This window comes from Kryptolebias marmoratus, linkage group LG17 (genome assembly GCF_001649575.2).
Source record: "Kryptolebias marmoratus isolate JLee-2015 linkage group LG17, ASM164957v2, whole genome shotgun sequence".
Classification (NCBI taxonomy): Eukaryota; Metazoa; Chordata; class Actinopteri; order Cyprinodontiformes; family Rivulidae; genus Kryptolebias; species Kryptolebias marmoratus.
The window spans coordinates 15,978,016-15,996,914 of NC_051446.1; the positions used below are offsets into that span (position 1 = coordinate 15,978,016).

The 18,899-nt window shown below is 35.4% G+C and overlaps 1 protein-coding gene across 1 annotated transcript in view; it reads left to right on the plus strand.

Moving 5' to 3' along the window:
- LOC108248115 (alpha-tectorin) overlaps nucleotides 1-13,541 on the plus strand; it is a 34,404-nt gene extending 20,863 nt beyond the window's left edge. The window contains exons 25-49 of the mRNA XM_037980938.1: nucleotides 940-963; nucleotides 1,790-1,885; nucleotides 2,282-2,397; nucleotides 2,546-2,824; nucleotides 2,914-3,009; nucleotides 3,946-4,093; nucleotides 4,650-4,946; nucleotides 5,315-5,430; nucleotides 5,544-5,822; nucleotides 5,951-6,046; nucleotides 6,193-6,343; nucleotides 6,741-6,856; nucleotides 6,958-7,236; nucleotides 7,364-7,456; nucleotides 7,592-7,765; nucleotides 8,103-8,498; nucleotides 8,582-8,865; nucleotides 9,009-9,286; nucleotides 9,411-9,521; nucleotides 9,667-9,851; nucleotides 9,935-10,095; nucleotides 11,412-11,663; nucleotides 11,755-11,914; nucleotides 12,004-12,100; nucleotides 12,206-13,541. Of these exons, the coding sequence (XP_037836866.1) occupies nucleotides 940-963; nucleotides 1,790-1,885; nucleotides 2,282-2,397; nucleotides 2,546-2,824; nucleotides 2,914-3,009; nucleotides 3,946-4,093; nucleotides 4,650-4,946; nucleotides 5,315-5,430; nucleotides 5,544-5,822; nucleotides 5,951-6,046; nucleotides 6,193-6,343; nucleotides 6,741-6,856; nucleotides 6,958-7,236; nucleotides 7,364-7,456; nucleotides 7,592-7,765; nucleotides 8,103-8,498; nucleotides 8,582-8,865; nucleotides 9,009-9,286; nucleotides 9,411-9,521; nucleotides 9,667-9,851; nucleotides 9,935-10,095; nucleotides 11,412-11,663; nucleotides 11,755-11,914; nucleotides 12,004-12,100; nucleotides 12,206-12,219 (4,298 nt within the window). The 3' untranslated portion in view covers nucleotides 12,220-13,541. The remainder of the gene's footprint in view (nucleotides 1-939; nucleotides 964-1,789; nucleotides 1,886-2,281; nucleotides 2,398-2,545; nucleotides 2,825-2,913; nucleotides 3,010-3,945; nucleotides 4,094-4,649; nucleotides 4,947-5,314; nucleotides 5,431-5,543; nucleotides 5,823-5,950; nucleotides 6,047-6,192; nucleotides 6,344-6,740; nucleotides 6,857-6,957; nucleotides 7,237-7,363; nucleotides 7,457-7,591; nucleotides 7,766-8,102; nucleotides 8,499-8,581; nucleotides 8,866-9,008; nucleotides 9,287-9,410; nucleotides 9,522-9,666; nucleotides 9,852-9,934; nucleotides 10,096-11,411; nucleotides 11,664-11,754; nucleotides 11,915-12,003; nucleotides 12,101-12,205) is intronic.
- Nucleotides 13,542-18,899: the final 5,358 nt, after the last annotated feature.

An 18,899-nucleotide genomic window follows, 5' to 3' on the forward strand; every position in this document is an offset into this window, starting at 1 on the left:
ACAAAAATAAAGGTTTTTGAGCAGCCACTCCAAAATTTTAAGAAGATTTTGTATGAGACACAATCCATTACTGTGCTTTCTTACTCTTGATCATGGTGAATATAAATATGCATCAAGAAACAAGGAATAATACAATCTACAACCTTTCAAAATGACTTCATATTTCATGCTGTATAAAACATCTATTTATAGTTTTGTGACAGTAATTAGTAGATAATTTCATCTTGTCTGTTTACCACAATGTAACAGTCTTCATCATTTTTAGGCACAAGAAAAGAAAATAGTCATGTTGAAAAAAAGCTTGTCGATCTGGTACACCTCTATTAGAAACATCATTTGGAACTGAACCAACTTTCTCAGTATAAAGCCTTGTTGTCGGGCCCCACAGGTTCACCTGTAACGTGTCTAAACAAGAGATACACAGCTGGTATGTTTGTATTTTTTATTTTTATATGTTAAAAATATAAATATTTAAAATTCTGTGATACAAATATGTTTATATTTTGAAGGGTATAACATAATAAAGTTGATTTTTTTATCAACACTTTTTATTTGCTTAACTAAAACTTTTGTCAGTCAGTCTTTCATACATTTTTTAAAACAATAATGATTAATCTGCAGGTGAAATATATGACAATGTTGTTTTTTTATGTGCATTTGCAGAAATGTCTAAATATATTGATTATTATTGTTTGACTTCTACTAACTATTTCCTTTTTTTTTTTTTGATCAACAGATTTTTTGAAGTTTTTGAAAAATGGAAAGTAAACTCCTGCTGTTGCTTTTGTGGATGATAGGTGAGTATTTCACTAACCTGAATAAAGTTTAAATAAACTCATTTTTAAAATTTATACATCTTTTATAAATTCACAAATTAATATTTATGTTGACATAGCCTACTTTTGAATTTTTACCAGTCATTTGTGTTTATTTTTATAGGTGGATTGACTCCTCAAATGAATTGTGAGTTGAAATTTGCTCTCTTTTTGAATTTGGTTAGTCTTCTGTTGATTATAATAGTTTAAAGTAGTTGTTGTGTCCATGGTATCAGAACCGTAACTAGTTTGCCCTTGTCTGTGAGTGTTTGTACTTATTTGCCCTTATAGGACCTTTTCTGATACAATTATCAACCATGTTAGGGCTGGCAGTCCTGATGGGTACCAAAACCTGATCCTAAAATGAATGAATATCATTTTTTGGTTAGGGGTTTATGGTTAAGGTATGAATTGAGTTTAGGTTGGGGTTTTTCATGTACTGGTAATGGTTAGATTTAGGATAAGGACATAAATGAATGGAAGTCAGTACACTGTCCTATTAAGGGTAGAAATGCAAACTTGTGTGTGTTTATCTGTAGATTTGGCAAAATATCTCATCAGCCACTGGACTATTTTTAATTGAAACCTATAGAAATTTATGATTGGATGTACATCTATGATGGATTGACTTTTGAAATCAACCCAGTTCATGAGGGCTGCAACAGCCAAGCATACAAAGCCAACACAAAAAATGTCTATAACTCAGACATAGAGTTCAATGCAACATAAACAAATCAAGTGATATTTATAAAGCCTGGCCTATGACAGCAGATAAGGACCACTTGGAAGAAAAAAAAGTATTAAACTTTTTTCTAAAAAAATCTTTTTTTTCTCTCTTTTGAACATTTCAGTTTTATTTTGTTGCAAGCTCTCATTCCACATTTGATGGAAGTGTTAGTGAAAATGACCAAGATGTTTAACTCCAATGTAGTCACATGTATGTTTTTTTTGCTTGTCTTTTTTTTATTTTGCAGCAACAACAATAACACCAACAACAACCCCAACTCCAGCACCAGCCTCAACTCAAACACAAACAACAATACAAGCTCCAACAACAATCCCAACTCCAGGTTTGAAAATAAAACTCAATGTTTAATAATTAAATTCACTGAAAATCAAGGCAACATATCAGATCCGACACAGAAATGTGAAGTGTGATTAGTGTGAGTGAAAAGACAGCTTTGTGGAGCTGGAATTGAGAACAAAGAGGACATCTAGTGGCAGTAAAAATACAAGAACAAAAACCCCAGAACACAACCAAATAACCAAAACTAACAAAACTTATAATGAAAATACATAACTAAAAAATTATAACAACACTGATATACTGTAAATATTTAAGGTTATGATATACAAATGTTCATTCATAACACTTCAGTAAAAATCCAGCAAGCACAAAAATTTCATTTAAATTGTTTGTTGGTTTGTTTGTTTCTAAAAAAAAATTTGTTGACTAAAATTTACAGAACCTCTGTATCCAATTTCTGGATTCACAACTCAACGAGCTCTTGATGGAAGTTCTCCTCAAATTATCCTGCAACGACCTTTTGTCTACTTTGGAACATCCTATAATCAGATTTTTGTATGTAAAAATATTTTACACTTTACAGTAGTAAATATCTGTTGTGGCAAATATATGTTTGTTTGCTTGTTTCATTCATTCATTCATTCATTCATTCATTCATTCATTCATTCATTCATTCATTCATTCAATAATTAATTTATTCCAGGTGAACCATAATGGACACTTCACCTTTACTGGTCCTTGGTCTTTGTACACACCTCAAAGAATCCCACTGCATGGAAGCAGGGACTTTATTGCACCATTCTGGACAGATTTTGACAATAGAGTCAGTGGTCTGGTTTACTACAACCAGTTCACAAATGGCAGCATTCTTCAACAAGCAACACAGGACATTAATGAATACTTTCCAGAATTGAACTTTACTGCTACCTGGGTCTTTGTAGCAACTTGGCATGAGATGGCCTATTATCCAAACACTGGAACAGTAAGTTATTTTGTTCTATTTGAGGACATTTATAATAAGTACACTTTACTTTAATAATAAACATTTAAAACAATGAGTTTTTTTCCCAGAAAACAACAGTCCAGGCAGTCTTGATTTCTGGAGGCCAGTACTCTTTTGTGCTGATGAACTACGGGATAATTGCCCAAAATGCTTGGAATGTACAGGTTAGACACAAGTGAAGTTAAATGTCATGTTCTGCAACAGAAAAAAGTTGAGATGTTATGTAAAATGTATAAAAAACATAATGCAATGATTTCCAGATTTGTAGTTAGACTGTAAACATATCAAAAGCTAAAAATAAAAATATGTAATTTTCTCTAAATCTGGAGGAATTAAGGACACCAGTTGTTGGAGGTTTTGGATGGGGATGTTGTCCCGTTCTTGTCTGATGTAGGATTCTAGCTGTTCAACAGTTCTGGATCTTTGCTGGATTTGTAGCTGAATGGGACCACATATTCTAAAACCTGGATATATTGTTCTGCGTCGATGGTGCCTTTCAGATTTATCTTTATTTCTATTTGTTTTTTTGTCAAGGACCATGTACAGAAAAAAAAAACATTAAACTCTAATTGAGTATCGATGCACTGCTTAAGATTGCAGCTTTCTAGCTAGTTCCCATCTGTAATCCCTGTGGTACGTAAGAAGAGAGAGAAAAATAAAACAAGTAATAAAAACAAATGCATATAATACATTATAGCATCCACTTACACAAACTGCTAATTCAAACAATAACAATACATACTGAAATTTACATAGACTGTGATCTGTATATTAGTATGTATTTAAATTAAAAATCAAAGCTGACATGTATTTTGGCCATAAATCTCCATAATCATTCTTTTCTATACAATAAATGATACCGTTTCTTAGTTTGAAAATATTTTTCATGTTTACTATCCTCCACTTAAAACAAAACCAGGGTTTATGAGCTTTGCAAATCATTGCGTTCTGTTTTTATTTCCATTTTACACAGTGTTCCAACATTTTTGAAATTGGAGTTGTAGAACAAAATGAAAACAAGATTTCACCTTACAAAATAAGTGGTCTTGTATTATAATATAACATTTATATTATATAATTTAGTGTTTACCTAATTCCAGGTTGGATATGACACAGTAAATTCCACTTACTATCTCAGCGTCCCTGGATCCTTCACCAACAATGCTTCAGGCAATTACTCAGTTTTCCGCCTCAACAGTAACGTCAATGTACCTGGTCGCTGGGCCTTTCGTGTAGATCATAGAGCAGGTAAGACAAGAGTCAGTGAGTCGTAAGAGCACTTTTTCTTTTACAATGATGTATACATAAAAACACCAATTCATGAAAAGTTTGGAATGACAACTAAAATTCAGTCTGTCTCACTAAAACAGTAGCACCATTAAAACTGATTTAGATATACACCCAACAACTCTTCAATTACATTACTATCTCTTACCTTTTCAATATTTTTCATGAATTGGTAAAAAAAATACTTTGTGTTAGTTTTTGTAGTTTACCCAGTGAAAGTGCACATTTAACCATTTGTTACTGTGATAATAATGAAAAAATAAAAACAAAACAAACAACAACAACAAAAGACAATACCACCATTCAGTTTTTCTATTTTTAAGAATTTCACTTTTTCTGGAAATAATGTTTAAACTTTTTTTCTCATAATTTTGACATTTTTTTTCATTTCAATTCCTATTTGGTATAAGTATTCATATCACAGTTGGTTTTAGTGTTTGTGAATATGACCGAATCATTAACTCCCACGTATTCACGTTTTTTGCTTCTTGTTGTTTTGTCTTTTTTTAATCTACAGAAACACCAACCTGCCCCTCAAACAGCCATTATGAATTCTGTGGAACCTCATGTCCTCTCACGTGTATGAACCGGTTTTTGTCCTTCCCCTGTTTCGCCCAATGTCTTGAAGGGTGTCAGTGTGATGATGGTTTTGTCCTCAATGGTAGTCAGTGTGTGCCACTAGCATCTTGTGGATGCTCTTACCAAGGACTCCATCGGCAAAATGGTGAACAGTTTTGTGACGGAGACAACTGTCAGAACTTGTGCACCTGTAATGGCACAACTGGTGCAGTCAAATGTTTCGTCAACTCTCAAGGTAATACCTCTTTTAGCAGTCAGTCTGGCATATCATATGACATTATTCCTCCAAGTCATTGCCAAATGTGTTTTATATAATCCCCCAAATTCACCCTTACATTTGTCTTTTCTGATGCGGCGAAAGGTCCAATAACAATATTATTCACCCCTCAATTACATTGCAGTGTATATCAAAATGAGTTTTGCTTTAACACAAGAAAATTAATTGCCATCTTATGTCATTTTCTTAGACTGTTTACATAATAAATACCTAATAAGAAGGTGGTCCCCAGTGCAGACAGGAAAAATAAAGGCTTGAAAGTAAAACTCATTGTTAAACTGAATGAAAACAAAGATAACATAAAGGATCTTTCTTGTTTTTTGTAGGACCTCTATATGAAATTGTTGGAAATACAAGCTCTCACTCAGATGATGGAAGTTCCCCTCAAATTCTGCTCCTGCACCCATTTGTTTATTTTGGACGTTCTTACTCTCAGATTTATGTATGTTAGTTGTATGTTTGTCTTTAAGTTTTTATTATTATTATTATTAGTTAGTAGGAAAAAAATATGAAAATAAAGAAAGAAAGATTATCACACTTGCTCTTTTGTCCCAGGTGAACCACAATGGACACCTGACGTTTGAGGCACCATGGTCTAGTTATGTTCCTCAACGATTTCCAATGAATGGAACCAGAGACATCATCGCTCCATTCTGGACAGATTTAAATAATGCAGTCAATGGAGACATCTACTATGCTCAGTTCACCAGTGGCCATCTTCTCCAACAAGTGACACAAGACATCAATGAATACTTCCCATATCTTAAATTTTCAGCCAAATGGATCTTTATGGCAACATGGTATGGTGTTGCCTACTTTTCAAACCCTGGATCAGTAAGTAATTTTGTTTTACCTGCTGATATTTAAGGTGTGTTGCCAGATCAAATTTAAAAAGGTTTTGTGGTTTATTTATAATTTATTCACTAAGGCAATTAATTTTAAATATGAAACATTTCCCGTAGCAAACAACGTTTCAGGCAGTCTTGACTACTGATGGCAAAGACTCATTTGTGTTGATGAATTATGGGAACCTAGATCCTACATCTAGGTCTATACAGGTCAGAGGCATTTAAATTATTGTAGATGATGTTAAAACAAGTTTTATTTGCCATTTTCTAATTGGAGTAAAATACATTAATGCTATTGGATAAATGGTATAATTTTATAAGTAATGTATTTTAACTGAGTGACATGTTTTTTTAAGGCTGGATATGACACAATCAATTCCACTGAGTACTTTATCCTCCCTGGATCTTTCTCTAGTAATGCAACTGGCAACAACTCAGTTTTCAGCCACAACAGTAACATCAATGTACCTGGGCGCTGGGTTTTCCGTGTAACTCATGGATCAGCAGGTATGACAAGACTCAGTGATTCATAAATTACTTCCTCACATTAATGCACACATACGAACAACAATCTATGACAATTTTGAAATGGCAATTAGCCCCTACAAACTCGTCCACCATGATAAGGTAGCAAGTACAGTAGGGGAGTAGAGAAATTGTGTCTGATGTCATATTTCTTCATAAAACAATATACCTAAATAAAAACTGAAAACAAAACAAGTTTTAAATTTCCTTTTCTTGTCTCATTTTATCATATGGTAAATTATATGGCAGTTATTCTAGCAATGTCAATTGATAGGGCTTTTGAGAACCTATAGAAAAAGAATACTGTTTGTAATGTTATAAAATCATAATTTATGAATATAATTTTATTGAAACAAGTGATGTTTCTTGTTTTTTGTAGGACCTCTCTATGAAATTGCTGGAACAACAAGCTCGCACTCAGATGATGGAAGTTCGCCACAAATTCAGCTTCTGCACCCTTTGGATTATTTTGGACAATCTTACACTCAGATTTATGTAAGCTTACTTCATATTTATCATTGAGTCAAGTTACTTTTTTATGTAGATTGAAAGATTTCAATAATAATAAATTAATAATATTGCTACATTTTTCCCAGGTGAACCATAATGGACACCTGACCTTCCAGGCACCATGGTTTAGTTATTTTCCTCAACGGTTTCCAATGAATGGAACTAGAGACATCATCGCTCCATTCTGGACAGATTTAAATAATGCAGTCAGTGGGGACATCTACTATGCTCAGCACACCAGCGGCCAATTGCTCCGCCAAGTTACACGAGACATAAATGAATACTTACCAGAACTCAACTTTAATGCAAAATTGGTCTTCATAGCAACATGGGATGAGGTTGCCTATTATTCAGGCCCTGGAACAGTAAGTGATTTTGATTTAACTGTAGAGAAATATTTGTTGTGTTATCAGAAAAGATGATTATCTTCTGCATTGTATAGATAATTTTATTCACTATAACAACTTATTTTTATTTTTTATCCCTTGGCAGGCAACATTTCAGGCAGTCTTGACTACTGATGGCCAATACTCATTTCTGCTGATGAATTATGGGTATTTAGCACCCACAACAAGGCCTATACAGGTCAGAGTCATTTCAATGAGTGTAGTTCACAATAAAACATGTTTTAACTGACCTCTTTTAATGAGAATAATGATGCCAATGTTCATAAAAAGAAAAATATAAATTTGTTTAAATTGTATGATGTGTTTTTTTCAGGCTGGCTATGACACAGTGAATTCCCATCACTATTTCACCATCCCCGGATCCTTCTCTAGTAATGCAACTGGAAACAACTCAGTTTTCAGCCTCAACAGTAATGTCAATGTACCTGGGCGCTGGGTTTTCCGTGTTGATCTTGGCTGCACTTTTAATGATGGCTCCTATTACAAAGTAAGTCTGTTTTAATGTAGTTCATGACCAGTTAGCCTTATGATATTTTCAGCTTTTTGTGTGTTTGTGTTTCTTTTATTTTTCATGAACTTGATAAGAGAGGTGTCAGCAGGCGTTTGAGTTTCATCAGATAATTAATCAAAGCTGTAACTTAAAGCAGTGAGTGACAACTTGGAAAAAAACAGAAATCTCATTTTAGAATGAAAACATGCTCTGAATAAGTCACATGCTCACATATTAAATACGCAATGTGGACAAATAACTATACAATACTATAATAATTTTCTTATTTTTCCCTTTTTGTTATCCTAAATTTCTTTTTTCTTCTGTGCTACAGGTTGGTGAGTCCTTTTGGACAGATGGTTGCACCCAGAGATGTGTATGTCAAGGTCCTAATGACCTGCACTGCACTCCTGCATCCTGCACTCCTACACAAGAGTGCACTATCAGAAACGGGCAGCTGGGATGTTATGATCCAATGTCTACCTGCACTGTGATGGGGGATCCACACTACATCACCTATGATGGAGCCCTGGCTCATTTCCAGGGCACATGCTCCTATGTTATCACTGAAAGCATGAGAAACAACAACAATGAAACCCAGTTCAGTGTAGTAGCCACTAACAGTCATCGTGGCAACAACCGTGTGTCATTTGTGTCATCAGTTGATATATACCTCTCAAATCAGTCTGACAATGTGCATGTCAGGATTGGACCCAACATAAGAGTAAAGGTAAACTTTATTTTACTTTCAAAATAAACAAATTTCTAAAATTGTTCTGAAATGTCTTATTCTCTAACCTCTGGTCATTCCAGGTAAATGGAGCTGAGGAGTCTCTTCCCACCTCTGCAGGAAGCTTTGGTCAGGTTATGAGGCAGGGAAGCTACATTGTGTTTGATGCTGTCGACTTCAAAGTCCAGTTTGATGGTCGGAGTACTTTATTGGTCAGAATAGGCCAACACTATCAGAACAGAGTCACTGGGATGTGTGGGAACTTCAATGGTGATCCTACTGATGACAAAGTGTTACCAAATGGCACATTGGCACAAAATGACAATCACTTTGGCCTCAGCTGGAAATCAAACACAAGCCAAGCAGGGTGAGATGAGACTTTATTTCCCCTTAGTGAAAGTACAAAGATCTCCTAAAGCAATGCACATTTTTACAGATATACAGTTTATACTGTAATTTGTGAAGAATACATACTGTTCTAAATCTAAAATGTATAAACTGCTTTTCTAGATGTGGATCTACTGATGATGGAAGTGGTGATGGACTGAGTGATTGCCAGTTTATTGAAGAATACACTGAACTTTGCAGAGTCATCACCAACACCAGTGGTCCATTCAGTTCCTGTCACCTGCACTCTAACCCCCAGCCATTTTTCACTTCCTGTGTTTACGATCTCTGCCTCTACACTCCAGCCAATGGCATGCTGTGTTCTGTTGTCTCAGCTTATGAGAGAACATGCTCTGTTTTGGGGCTAAACATCTCCAACTGGCGTTCTGCTTTGCTCTGTGGTATGATTACACTGATCTAATATATGTGCAGTACAATGAGTCTGTCAATTTTTCTCATAAATATTTTTGGTTTTATAATATCTTCTATGATCTTTTTCTTGTGATGTTTCTTTCGATGAGGCAGACCCCTGTGAAGAGCTGGACTGTGCAGAGCATGAGTGGTGTGGTCAGAAAGATGGTGTGTACGGCTGCTTCTGTGATGAACACCATCAGAGACCCAACAATATAAATTACGGTTAGAGTAACAGTAATTTATATCTTCATGAATTGCTAGTGTTCTGTAATGTCTCAACGTTATTTCTTTTTTCTTGTTACGTTTTTGTTATGTTTATTGATACTTTTGGTCACTGAAATAAAGCATTTCATTCTCTGGTGAACAGACTCGACTACCACTTGTGCCAACAGTTCAGGCACCCTGTCTTTGTCTCGCTGCCAGCTGTTTGAAGCAGGTTTCCACTCCGATGCGCTCCATCTCAGAGATGGTTCCTGCAATGGAACAATCCAGGACGGTCGACTTGTGTTCCACTTTGACAATGATAACCACCCGTGTGGGACAGTTCTAAAGGTAAACTGAAAATGCAATAACGTCCCCAGTGCAGATTAATTCATGTTACTGCAATTAATTTGTTTTGTCATTTCTTCGTCCAGAGCAATGGATCACACTTTATGTATGAGAACACCATTCAGGGTAGCGTGGATACTCATGGAGGTTTAATCAGCCGTGAGAAAACCATCCATCTGCGTTTCTTTTGTGTTTACCCTCTGGTTCAGGCTGTGTCAATGGATGTGAAAGTCAACCCTATGGAGAGGTGATGACACTGTCTGCTCTTCTCACTTTTTGAAATTAGTTTTTTTTAAGTGTGGGCAAACTGTGTCAGTGAAGAAAGACAATGTGCAGCACTGATTAGGGTACTAAAAGACTAGATGGCACATAAAATCAAAAGACTTAAGGACGACTACTGGAGCTGTTGTCAGTAATCAATAAATACAATACAAAGAACAACTGCTTTCAATACCATGTATTTAGAGAAAATTTAAAGTAAACACCACAAAGCAAAACATACATAGAACCCAAAAAAGAATTAATACAATTATATACACAGTACTGCAGTTAATTTTCCAAGTTAAATGTGCACAATATTTTCAAAAATGCAAAAAACAGTCCCAATTTTCCCCACTAATTGGCACTGAGCCACAGAATGTCCAACTGACACACACTAAAAAGTATGAGTCAATGAGAATGAGTGCAGACCATCACAGCCTCCTAACAGACCAGCATAGTGGGTTTTTGCAGGTTCTCTTGGCTCCCAGCCAGATATCAGAAGCTCGCCATTCTTAAACCCTACAAGGGTCACCTAGCCTGCATTAAAATAAACAGGACCAGTAAATTACCACTTTCTTCAATGGTTGTGTACATAAATCAAATGATATTAGATCCACAAATCCATATGTCCTTAAGACAAAATAGAGATATTTGCATTTAACTTATTACATTAAACTTATATATTGAGTTTAATAAGTTGAATCAAGTAACAATTGACTGCAAATGCCAGCCAAACAATTAGCATTGGCTACAACCACCACCATGCTAAACAAACAAATATTTTGTTCGCTACTCACCAATTCCTTTCTCAGTTTGGTTGTTCAGATCTAAATGATATTTATATTGTGAGTCTTAGAATGCATAAAAACTACAAAGGGATGAAACCAATTGTTTGGGAGTACAAAGCTGTAGCAGCTTTGTCTCCAGCTCTCCCCCTCACACCTGACTGAGGAAAGCTCGAGCAGGCCTTTACAACCACTCCAGACAGAGTGGTTGGCTCAGTGCATTACGGGATTGACTGCCATTCTAACCAATGGTACTGCATCTGGAGCAGTAAAGGCATGCTTAAGGGCAGATTTTACCCAGGCTACAAATGGTTAGTGCAGTTTGAGGTATACATTTCTTTCCTAAAGATTAGATGCCAATCTGGATTGCTCCTCTTTAACACCCACAAAAGCCACACTCTCCTTTGGTGAATTTTAGCTTCAATGTATTGCCTGTATAAAATTATTATTTTTTGTCTTAGGTTTTTGTTGATATAGCTAAGAAGTGTCTTTATGAATAGTGGGATTTATTTTACAGCCATTTGAGGAAAAGCCTTCCAGTCGGCAGAGGTTCGTACAGTATGAGGATGATTCCTTATGAAGATGCAGAGTTCCAACACCCCTTCACCACTAACTCTGACATAAACATTGAAAACGATGAAATGTTTTACCTGGAGGTAAGAACAGAGGGGGTAGACCAACACCAGATCTCCACTGTTCTGGACTCGTGCTGGGCCACACCGGACAACAATGCAAACAGTTCAGTCCGCTGGGATCTCATCATTTCAGAGTAAACAATATATTTTGACTCCTCTCACTTTTCTTTACAACTTAATAATACCTGTTGATGTTGTAACTTCTACCTTGTTCCTCCCTTACAGGTGTCCTAATCCAGCTGATAGAACCGTAGAGCTGATTCAGAATGGTGTCTCCACTGTGGCACGTTTCTCCTTCAAGATGTTCACCTTCAATGACTTTGATGAGATCTACCTGCACTGTAATGTTCACTTGTGTCTGTTAGGGAGCAACAGCTGCACAGCTGTAAGTATTACCATTTAGTTTTTGTTTTTACATTACAATTACTATCGAGTGGTCCAACTTCAGAAATCTCTAATATTGTTTTTCTACAGCGCTGCTACCCAGGCAACAGAACACGATTTAAGAGGAAAGTTTCATACCATGACTCTGCTGCTCTCTCATTTGGACCTCTGGTCCCAAATCTAAAGGGTAAAAGTGAAGCTATCTCAGTCTTTCATTAGTTTGTATTGTTATAGATGAAATAGAGCTGGACTGACAGATTTTGCCTTTGTATTTTTTTTCATTCTTCTACAGGTGCAATGATCTGAAGAAACAGTGCTTCAGACCTGTTAACATCAATTGTTATCACCAAAACTTTGGTCTAGTGAAATCAAAGACTAATCATATTTTACATTATATAAAAAAACTTTTGCTTTCTCAGGAATTTAAATGTATTTGAGGGGCTTTTCTTTTGGGGTTTGTTTTTTCTCATATAATTAGGTGAAAAACTGAAGTAATTTTAATTTACAACAACCGGAGGCACTATTGTACATCATTTTTTTGTGTATTCACTTTGTGTGCTGTTGATCTATGATTGTCTTTACTTGGTTCTTTAGATAAGGCTTTTATCAACGGTGAAAACCTTGGTAACACTATTTGTTTCTAAAGGGTGAATTACAATTTTATTACAGCTTGACAACTGTAACTTTTTGTTTGTTGGTGTTCACCAGGCCTTTTTCTCACAGCTGCAGTTAGTCCATAATGTTGCAGTTTGTCTCTTGGCACAAATACACAAGCATGAATATAAACATAGCACAAAAAGTAACAAAATTTGTGTTTGGTTGATTTTTATTTTTTGTAATAATGCTTCTTGGCACCAAGCCTGTTTATTTCTTAGTAAATGGTGCCACATTGGTTATGAAAAGCATTTGTGGGTCTAGCAGCAGAGTTGAATGTGTGTGTGTTGCACCCAATAAAAAAACTTGTCAAATCTTCTCTGTCAATGCCTAAGAGCTTATTTTGCTACTGATGATTTTGGAGAGATGTATCATACCACGAACCACTAGTCCTGACTTCAGGGAGCACTCTGTCTGTCTGTCTGTCTGTCTGTCCATCTGTCCGTCTGTCCGTCCGTCCACATGTATGTTTTTGATTTTGCAGGTGTAGCAGTCAGAGAACCAGTGCTTCAGGCATGCTAACATCACTCAACACCCTGATTGTCAGTTTGCTCATCACCAAAAACTTTGGTCTAATGATATCAAAGAGAATGTTTTTTTTTAAAATCACTCAATATTTACTTACTCAAAACTATATTTAAATTTGGAAGGTCTTTTCAGTGAGGTCTATATTTTGGTAAAAAGAAGAAATCATACTTTTCAACAGCTTGGGCCACCATTGTGCAACACATTGTTTGTTTAAATATTGTGTTTTGTATTATTTTGCTCTTGCCTAGTATTGACTCTTTTCTGGGGATTCCTATTATATTTTATATTCCAGGTTAGAGGTTGTGGGATACAATTTATTTTGTGCAGTATGAGGGAACCTACTTCATGTGCTTTAGCAAAATACAGCTGAAATAAACCAAAGCAGTTGCCAGTGCTAAAATGCAAATAATATGAACAAAAATGAAATAAAAATGTTATTTCCTGCATAGTAAAGGTTTATTTTTTTCTGTTGTATGTGTCATTATAATAAATCTTATACAATGATTCACTCATATGACAAAATAAATTGAGTTATGAGAATTATGTTTTATGAGTAAGTACACATTTATTAATTTAATATATTTTCAATTTTTAAACTGTGCTTTTCAAAGTGCTGAATGAGAGGCTAATTTTATATTAAGAATAGTGTAATAATGCTGCAGACAGTAAAAGCTGTTGATATAATAGTAATTTTTTCTTATAACACCAGAGAGCAGTGTAAGCTCAAACACACACACACCTTCTTTAACTAGTACTTGTTGCTGGTGAAAGTTTTCAACCCTCCAGGACATGGCAATCCTAACATTGGTGTCTATTCCAGTAGTCATTGGGCAAAAGGTGGGGTACATCTTGGATAAGTTACAAGTCCATCACAAGGTCAACACACACCCTCGTTCATATGAACGTAGCAACTTTCCTATGAATTTAGAATTACAGATCAACTAAGTGTTCTCAAACTTTTCATGCCACAGAGGAAGAAAAGTTTTCAGCAGCCCCCACCCCTGCCTAAACATGGCATCTCACTGAGCTGCGACTGTCGGGAGACTAGTTGGTGAAAAAAAAAAATCCCTCAAAACTGCAGAAAAATTGCAAGAAATTATGTCTCATTTAATTTTAAGTGTTTACAACCAAGTGACCAACGAGCTGCACGGCCCCAAATTGTTTAAACTGGTGTATTTAAACTTTTGACTTTGAAGAAAGTAATTAAAATTACCTTAAAAACATTATTTCTCTTATTATTCTGGCATTAAGGAAATGGAAATATTTTTGAAATTCCCAATTGACCTTAGACAGGAAAATTTTATTCTCATTTGACGTCAGACAGTGTGAAAAAAATGCATATGTGTTGCTTATGTAGTGTAAGTAAACTTCGTATATATATATATATATATATATATATATATATATATAAATATATAAAAAAAATATATATATATATATATATTTATGTCTTCCACGATGGACATCTGCAAGTCAAATGTTTGTCATGAATAACATCTTTTCATGCTTTGCAGAGAAATTTTATGTATAAATTTATGTGCTGTTTGGATGGTTCAAGAGCTAAGAGCTTGTCAGAGCTCTGACATCTCTAATACATAGTGATTTTAGATACACTTCTAGCTTTTTAAAATATTGGAATTCTTGCTTGTTTGTTTGGTGATGGACATATATATTTATAAGTGGACTGCCCTCTCCAGGTTGGGAGTGAGGTGAGGTGAGTGAGGTGAGGTGCTTCCTCAAGTGGAGGAGTTTAAGTATTTTGGTCTTGTTCATGAGTGAGGGAAAAAGAATGGAGTGTGAGATTGATCTGTGCAGCTTCCTCTGTATCGGTCTATTGCGGTAAAGCCAAGTTGCAAGGCAAAACTCTCTGTTCACTAGTTGGTCTACATTCCTACCCTCACATACAGTCATGAACTTTGGGTAGTAACCAAAAGAATGACATCTCAGACACAGGCGGTTGAAATGAGTTTTCCCTTCCTTAGAGATAGGGTGAGAAGTTAAGTTATCTGCTAATGATTTGGAGTAGAGCTGCTGACCTTCCAGATCAAGAGGAGTTGAGGTGGTTCAGGCACTTGGTAAGGATATATGCTGGTGTAGATTCTCAGTCATCCAGGCCATGGTAAATTCAAAAAAGGTTAAAAAACAAAAACAACTGGACTTCTACTTGGTACGGATGCACCCTGGATGCCTTCCCAGGGAGGTGTTACAGGTATGTCACACTGGGAGGAGACCCAGAACACACTGGAGAGAATCTGTGCAGCTTCCTCTGTATCGGTTTCTCCGAAGTGCTGGAAGAAGTGGTTGTGGCAAACAATGTCTGGGCCTCCTTGCTCAAGCTACTGCCTCCTGCAACCTGACTGCAGAACATAAGACAATGATTGGACGTGGACAGTGAGCTATTATTCATCACAACACAAAAGGAAAATGAGTTAATTACAGTTGCATGACTATCAACCTGCCACTCCCCGGTTTGGTAAATCTGGGTCAGATATTGAGGTCACCTTGTTATTCAAAGTGTTTATTAACTATAAATATAGCGTTTTTTTCATTTGCTGTTTTTTATTGTCTCTTTGTTCTTTCACACCTTCCAATATTTTAAACCTGAAATTATGAGAAATTACATTCACATCATGGAGGGGTTCCTGTCACTTATCTGCAGGTTTCTCAAGCCTTTTCAAAACATCTGTTACTTTAACCCTCCTGAAGCCCTCAAGAGAGAGAGAGATAGAAAGAGGTAGAGAAGCCTTTGAAACTTCAGGTCAGTTTGATCCGAAGGCCACAGGAGGGTTAAAATAAACTGGCAGTAATTAAAAAGTAAGAACTATTGACCTGTGGGTTTATATTGTTGAGTATTTCAAGGTAGTATTGTTTTATTTTCATATAAAGACTAAATAAAATATGGTTCATTCAGGTGAAGGATCTCATATCAACCTGCAAGGAGAAAAAAGTTAGACTAATACAATTTAAACTTACATTTTGGGTTTGTGCTGCATTCAAAGAGATGCACTAAGTACTAAAACAACTTTTTCCAACACTCTCATAACATCCAAATACAATTGTCAAGATTGACTCAGGAATACAAAAGCAGACAGAAAACTCCATCAGAGCAGACAAACTAATCAGAACCCAATGTAATAGAGGTTTTTTTTAAATTTAATTAAAGTAGGTTAATCCTGTAGGTTTGTTGCACCTGCATTCCAACTTTCTAACCAATTACTCTCACTTGCTTGAATGTGATCATGAAAGTTCAGACTTTTACTGAAATACAATAGTATATTTCAGCCTGAATCCCAATAATCACTTGTTGCTCACTTTCATTCATAAGACATAATATCCACTTAATAACCATTTAATTTTTTGCCATGCAATACTGCATTGTTTTACTTTTTTTTCATTAAAGCAATTTTTGTTAAACCAAGTTACACAATAAACTAATTGTTGATTGCTGTAAAAAGTAACAGTCTAACTGACACTGATTTTGTGTGTATATATCAGTGGCATAAAACAGAGAAGTCTAAATTAGTTATCTCACCACACTGCTTCTTAATTTGTTTTCAGTTGGAGGGCTGCCATTGCTTTTTCAGTTGTTTGTGTTGAGCTACATTTTTCAGCTTCTTTTCATACTTGTCTTAGTACAAAAGCCACAGTGTTCCTTACACAGCTCTGCTAGAATGTCCCTGCAAGAAATTGAGGTCACACATGTGCAGCTCTGTGACTTAGAATATTTTTCATAAAATTAAGCAGTTTAAGTTTAAATACACTAGAAACTAGAAGCACTTAGAGAGCACTAACCAAGGCTTAGGCCATAACATCATAAAAAAATAATCAGATCCAGATTATGATCTGGATCACCACCACATTTTGTTTTCTTGTGACAACCCCAACATTTTCTGAAAACTTCATCAAAATCTATTCATCTGTTCATTAGTTTTTAAGTAATCTTGCTAACAGACAAACAAACAACCACCCCAAAAACACAACCTCCTTGGTGGATGTAATGAACTATAATCTTGAGTCCAAGGCCATTAGTGTATTATTTCTGACCTATTTTTTAACCAAAGAGCTGTCAGTTCAAAATGTGTGACTCACTTGTCCTTTAGTCTTCTCATCTGATTAGGAAAGCTATTTGGATGAGAAGCAAAATGTCAGAAAAGAGGACCAGTTGTTTTGTTTTAAAAGCTTTGGGAGATACTTGGGGTCATTGCCATTTGAAAAATTAAATTATTCTTTCACATCAAACTTTATTAATAAAGCACCTTTCATACAGTGTGAAATACAAAATGCTTTACACCAGATAAAACCAAATACAAATACAAACAAGGTCATTTAAAGCAGCAAAAAGTAAAAAAATATTTAAACAACAATGACTATAAGATGAAGAGACTGAAGGCACTGACAAAACACAGTTTTATTAATCTTTATATTCAGCTTTCTAGTAGACATCTGAAGGTGAAAACAAAGGTATTTAGAACTTTTCATCATTATATCAACCTTGATCTAGATCAAAGTTCCAGCTGAAGAAAGGGAACCCCAAAGCATGATGCTGCTATCACCATGTTTCACTGTGGGCACGGTGTTGTTTTGGTGATCTACAGTCTCTTTCTGGCACCAAACTCACCTTAAAATTTAAACTTATGGTGTATCTGACTGTAAACATTTACCAAGTGCTTTTGGGAAACTTGATTTATGTTTTATTTATTTAGTTGTTGTTGTAAAAAAAAACATTTCCTATTCCATAATCCCCCCCAAAAAAGAGTGTTATCACAAATAGTACACAACCAGTACTTCTCAGAGGTTTCTGCAGCTCTTTCAGTGTTGCTGTAGGCCTCTTGGCAGCCTCCATGATCAGGTTCTGTCTTGTAAGACCCGAACTCTAGCATGGTATGCATTTTTAACTTCACTTAGTTATTTGGGCTGATTGGGACCTGATGAGTGTAAAAACAAAGATTTATTTTTTTAACTTTTATAATGCAGTCTATGAGAAAAATTATGTCCACATATGTGGAAACAGGGTCGTAGGAGGTTAAATCAATTTCAGAGGGACATTCAGTTTGGCAAGTGATAAAATGTCACTGTTGTTCCATATTTTCTCTTCTTCTTGTTGACTGTTTTCACTGTGCTTCATTGAATTTGAAATGCTGGGGAATTTTTTTGTAACCTTTTCCTGACTGATAACAACTAACCAGAAAATCATCCTAGAACAATTGAACTTTATTTCTGGTTGATGAGACTCACTTTAATTAATGACAGGTATGTTCCCAAGAAGAACAAAGGCTGTAATTACAATGAAAGGTGCCTCAGCAAATTATGAGTTTAAGGCTGTGCACTCTTGTACATTTAGTCTATCAAATCATTTTTTTATTTTTGGGATTTTTTCCACACAACATATTTATTTTGTACAGGACAAATGACAACATGTGGAAATGGCTGCTTCAGGTTGTTCTATCATGAGAGAGAATGTAGTTGAGAGTTAAAAATATGCCTGCATCAAGTTCAAAATGTGTTCAAAAATCCAAATAAACATAAACAAAAACATTCTGCTGGAATTCCAAGTCAAAAATATTATGAGGTTTCAGTATAAAATTTAAGCTTCAGAAATGTCTTTATAAAAATATGAAATGTATTGAAATATACATTTATACTATATGGCCTTCAGGTTTCTGTGTTCCTAAAATATTAACTTTAGTTTTACAGATGAATCATAGACATTTCTGTTAACATGTACAGTAAAAAATCACCTCCTCTTTGGAGATGAGATGGGAAGCTGAAGACAGATGGGGTCACATCATCTCTAAGCTGGTCCT